The sequence below is a fragment of the Anneissia japonica genome, unplaced genomic scaffold (assembly GCF_011630105.1).
Source record: "Anneissia japonica isolate Jap-2015-1 unplaced genomic scaffold, ASM1163010v1 scaffold3293_len478364_cov160, whole genome shotgun sequence".
NCBI classification, from domain to species: Eukaryota; Metazoa; Echinodermata; class Crinoidea; order Comatulida; family Comatulidae; genus Anneissia; species Anneissia japonica.
This window is the reverse complement of record NW_022743266.1, coordinates 298,761-303,207: the sequence shown is the minus strand read 5'-3', so window position 1 is coordinate 303,207 and position 4,447 is coordinate 298,761. Positions and strand designations below refer to the sequence as shown.

The window sequence follows — 4,447 nt, the reverse complement described above, 5'->3', positions numbered from 1 at the left end:
CGAGCTGTTATACACTATGCCAGAAGAAAGATTCAGAAAAGTCAATTGTAGTGAATCCAAGTCACGTCCAATGGCAAGTAAGTATGACGAATAGGTGTATGCCTAGGCTACTAACATACAAAAAAAAAAAACCAGAACAATAATAAATGTAGACATTTATTATCAATATTAATTATATTCTTTTCATTTCCTTCATCTTCATAGTCTTTGTCATCGTCATCGTAACCATCAATATTGTCGCCATCGTCATCATCATCCTCATCATTAATTATTATTATTATCATCGTCATCATCATCATATTTTATTTTTATTAACAAAGCCATAAACAAATCACCATAACTATCAACAACACCATAGCCATAATCACTCCATCACTGTTCCAATCACTATCACCATCGTAATTCTAGTGAGCCTAGTTGGTTAACCTAAGCAAGTATTAGCATTTACAAAAAAACAAAAACAAAAAAACAAAAACAAAAATTAAAAAATATTTGCCTATTTAAAGTAGTGATATTGTTTTTCCAACTTAAGATTGCTATTTGAAATAAGGCATAACATGGATATTTATATATATATATATATATAGGCCTATATACATATATAATATATACATACATATATACATATATCGTCATAATTCCACGTGTGTTCTTGAAATTATATAAAAGGAGTTGAAACAAGGAATTGAAGCAACGAGTCATATGGACTATAAAACACTGGTTTATTTCAAAAGAAATTTTCGACCAGTCCTCTGGTCTTCTTCAGCTTACAAAACTAAAACCACCAAGTTTAGTTTTGTAAGCTGAAGAAGACCAGATTCTATTCTAGTACATCTAATTCTACTATCTAGTACATCCCCCTTCAGACGTTGTCGCACTTGGTCACTCACTATTTCAGATACAGCAAGCCCAAGAGAGTAAAAATAATCTAATCTAATATCTAATATCTCGAATTTATATGGCGCCAATTCCAAACAAGATAAAAAAATACAAATGCCATCCCCCATCCCCCAACCTCACTAACAATAACCCCAGGTCATTTAGTTAATTTGCGATATAACTTAAGCCTTCTTTCCACTAGGCGAATTTATTCGCGCGAATCAAGTCTTCGGTACCGGTACGCTTTCTGAGCTCTGATTGGTTACGCATTTTTTCGTTTCGCAAAAACCCGATAGAAACGTGAATGCGCGTGCGAATGAACCGATGCTTTTGATTCGCGCGAATAAATTCGCATAGTGGAAAACCGGATTTAGACTTAGGTTTCAAATAACTGTAATAAGATTTTCTTTGTACACAGGTTTTTGCAGATCCAACTTTATCACAAACAGTACGACAGAACTGCGTGGAAGTTGAACGACTTAAATCGAGGACAGAGTCACTAATTCAGGATATAAACGACTGGGGCTTTGAGTTAGCCAAACTGAACGACTCAATTGACACGCTTAAGAAAATCTCGAACGACTTCTCGTCTATTACCAGTAATAATAAATCCGATATTGACTATTTCCAAGAGGAACTTTCAAAAATTATTTTGAACGCAAATTATGCTAATGAAATTGCTATTGCGCATGATAAGGAAATTGATGACGTTAAATTAAAAATTGAAGATACGTTTTATTTGGTTAAGTCAATTAGAAAGGAGGTAGACGATGTTCGAAATCAAGTCGCGAGTTTGTCTAATTATGTTGATCGTGAACTTAAGGAAGAAATTCGGGCAATGCTTGAAGATATACGGAGGGAATTCTCAGAGATGAAATCAACATCGGATAAAGAATTAAATCACTTTCAGTCCCAAATTGACGAGCTTCGGACACTAGTAAATTCAAAGTAAACGATTTCCAGTTAAACCACTGGTCTCTATTCTATTAAAACTATTGTGAAATTCATAGTTTACGATGTTAGTTATATGTATATTTTAAAATAATACTTAAGACAATTAGTATGCCAACATGGAATTTGTTTAAAATGCAAAGCAAATTATGGCGCTTTAAATGTATTAAAATTGATTACAATCAATAATAATAATAATAATAATAATAATAATAATAATAATCGCCATCATCATCATCATCACCATTCATCGTCATAACCATCGGCATCTACACCATCGTCATCGTAGTCATCAATATCATAATCATCAACTTTTCTGTCGATTTTATTGTTTGATGTTATCGTCTGGTGCATATAGCTATGGTACCATTATCCATATTATCGTTGGTAAACATTATTAGTCCAAAGTCTAACCGCATGCATTTTTCACCATGCTTGTTTATACAGTCCACCATGATCACTTCTACATTCAGCAACCATATTATAACTTTTACACAGAGAGAAACTAGATTACATCAAATTTCATTTATGTTAACGTAGGTATACAGTCTACTTGTATTTAAAAAAAAATATAGTCTCATTATCACCCAAAAGCGAGTGATAATAATAGGCATACACCTTGGTAAAGCTACCACTTGAGCTAAGTAGGTCGCTACATTGCTACCAATAGGACTATGTATATGATCGTTACAGTATTAATCATAGACCTATTAATAAGAGGTATTCATATTGGTACATTGCTATTAATATTATGTAGGCCTACCGGTTCTGTACTTTAAAAAAAATGTTACGGTGCAGTAAACATAGTCTATACAGTCGGCCTATTCTCGGGGCCCAATTGTAATGCCGTGTTTTATATGATTGAAGATCCTTATTTGACGATATGGCTGTATTGAGTACTTGAACACGTGAAAAATAAATTCACTTTTGATCTTCCCAAATAAGTATATGGATTTTAAATTGTTATTAAATAAGGACTGCTACAGCTATATGAGAATCGGAACAGAAGGATTATTAAAAAGAAGACAAAATTTAGACGAACGCCAAATCCCAGAGTCAACATGTTTGTTTTTGATATACTTTTACAGGAACAATGATTCTATCAAGACGGTCACGAAAATTTCTTCGCCGAACATGTCTAAGTCTTCTACTTATTATTCCAATAATTCTCTTCATTACCAACCTGCTGCTATCTGCTGGGGTATTAAGTATGTTCAATGACAAATCTCCACAGAGATCATTACGAAAGAGCGGTTATAAGCGCAATTTCCGCATTGATAATACAGTTGTTCCGAATATTGCGCACTATGTTTGGATGAGGGCGGCAGAATTTGAATTTCACCACTACCTCAGTGTTCTAAGTATCCAGGAGTACCTTTCTCCACGACGTATCTACTTTCATCTTTACACAGACAGACCGTTTTTCCGTGGACGGTACTGGGAAAGTGTTCGTAAACTTCCAAATATCCGTATCATTTTTGAAAAGTCGGACGTCAAACCATATGGTATTTCTGTTACAAAACTACATCATAGGTCAATTGTTGCTAGGCTGCACGCTCTCCAGAGAGATGGCGGAGTTTATCTTGATGCAGATGTAATATTTTTGAAATCTGTAGAACCTCTTCTACATTATCAAACTACGCTCGGTAAGGAATTCTACGGCCTTAGTCCTGGAATTATTTTTACAGAAAAAAATTCAACTTTTGTTCAAAACTGGCTGAAAACATTTAAAGATTATGATCCTGAAACATACGACGAATCATCAAAGTTTCTTGAGCTAGCCATAAAATACCAAGACCACTTACATGTCGAGCAAGATAATTTTCGTCGCAATGATCTCCACGATTTGGCAGACGATAAATGCGAGAATATCTACCATGGGTACTGTGACCATAAGTTTAACTATGCCATCAAACTATATTACAACTTCTACAGCAGAAATATCTCAAATTTTAGCTTAGATGACATGCAGACAACATTTGGAGATATGGCGCGAAAAATAATGAATACAGAGATTACGCACAATTATAACTAGCATAAAAAGAACAGAAAATGGTTGGATGGAAGAATGAATAAAAAATGTGGAAGTGGAACACTACGGTTACACTAGAAAGCAGGACGTCGCACATTGGCTGCAGTGACTTAGGTCGAATGGCAATGTGTGGTGCAGCGTGTAAGGCGTTGTCTTTCAATCGGGAGGTCAGGGTTTGGGACCAATGCTCGTCACAATTCTTTTGTCCTTGAGCAAGGCACTTTATTTGATTTACCTCTTTCCAATGGCTACCGTAACCTGGTAGGAGATGAATGGCTCGGAATCAAATCGGTAGGGCTGTTTTCTGGAAGTGTTTGCTATATAAATCCTATTAAATAATAATAACTTAAACATCGTGTAGCAAACGACGCAATGGTGTTGGTTACTCAGCAATAGTCTGTTCAAGAGGATTTACTTCGTTCTGCGGTAGTCATAGTAATGTTTATTTATGTTTTAGTTTTATGAAATCTCCACGCATAGCACCATGTACAAGTTAACAACCATTAACATTATCAATAAACGCAGGTACATCAGTAAATTACTAAATCTTAGATTATAACCTCATTAAAATCAGACAACAGAGTA

General features: G+C 34.8%; 1 protein-coding gene across 1 annotated transcript; it reads left to right on the top strand.

Moving 5' to 3' along the window:
* The first annotated feature begins 2,276 nt into the window (after nt 1-2,276).
* On the top strand, nt 2,277-3,937 carry LOC117119414. Its single transcript, XM_033264235.1, has 2 exons — nt 2,277-2,366; nt 2,919-3,937. Exon 2 carries the CDS (start codon nt 2,924-2,926, stop codon nt 3,863-3,865), a length of 942 nt encoding a protein of 313 aa, XP_033120126.1. The 5' UTR covers nt 2,277-2,366; nt 2,919-2,923; the 3' UTR covers nt 3,866-3,937.
* Nucleotides 3,938-4,447: the final 510 nt, after the last annotated feature.

What these genes read in the sequence shown, in the direction of transcription:
- LOC117119414 (XM_033264235.1), top strand. Translation starts at nt 2,924, where the DNA reads ATGATTCTATCAAGACGGTCACGAAAATTTCTTCGCCGAACATGTCTA.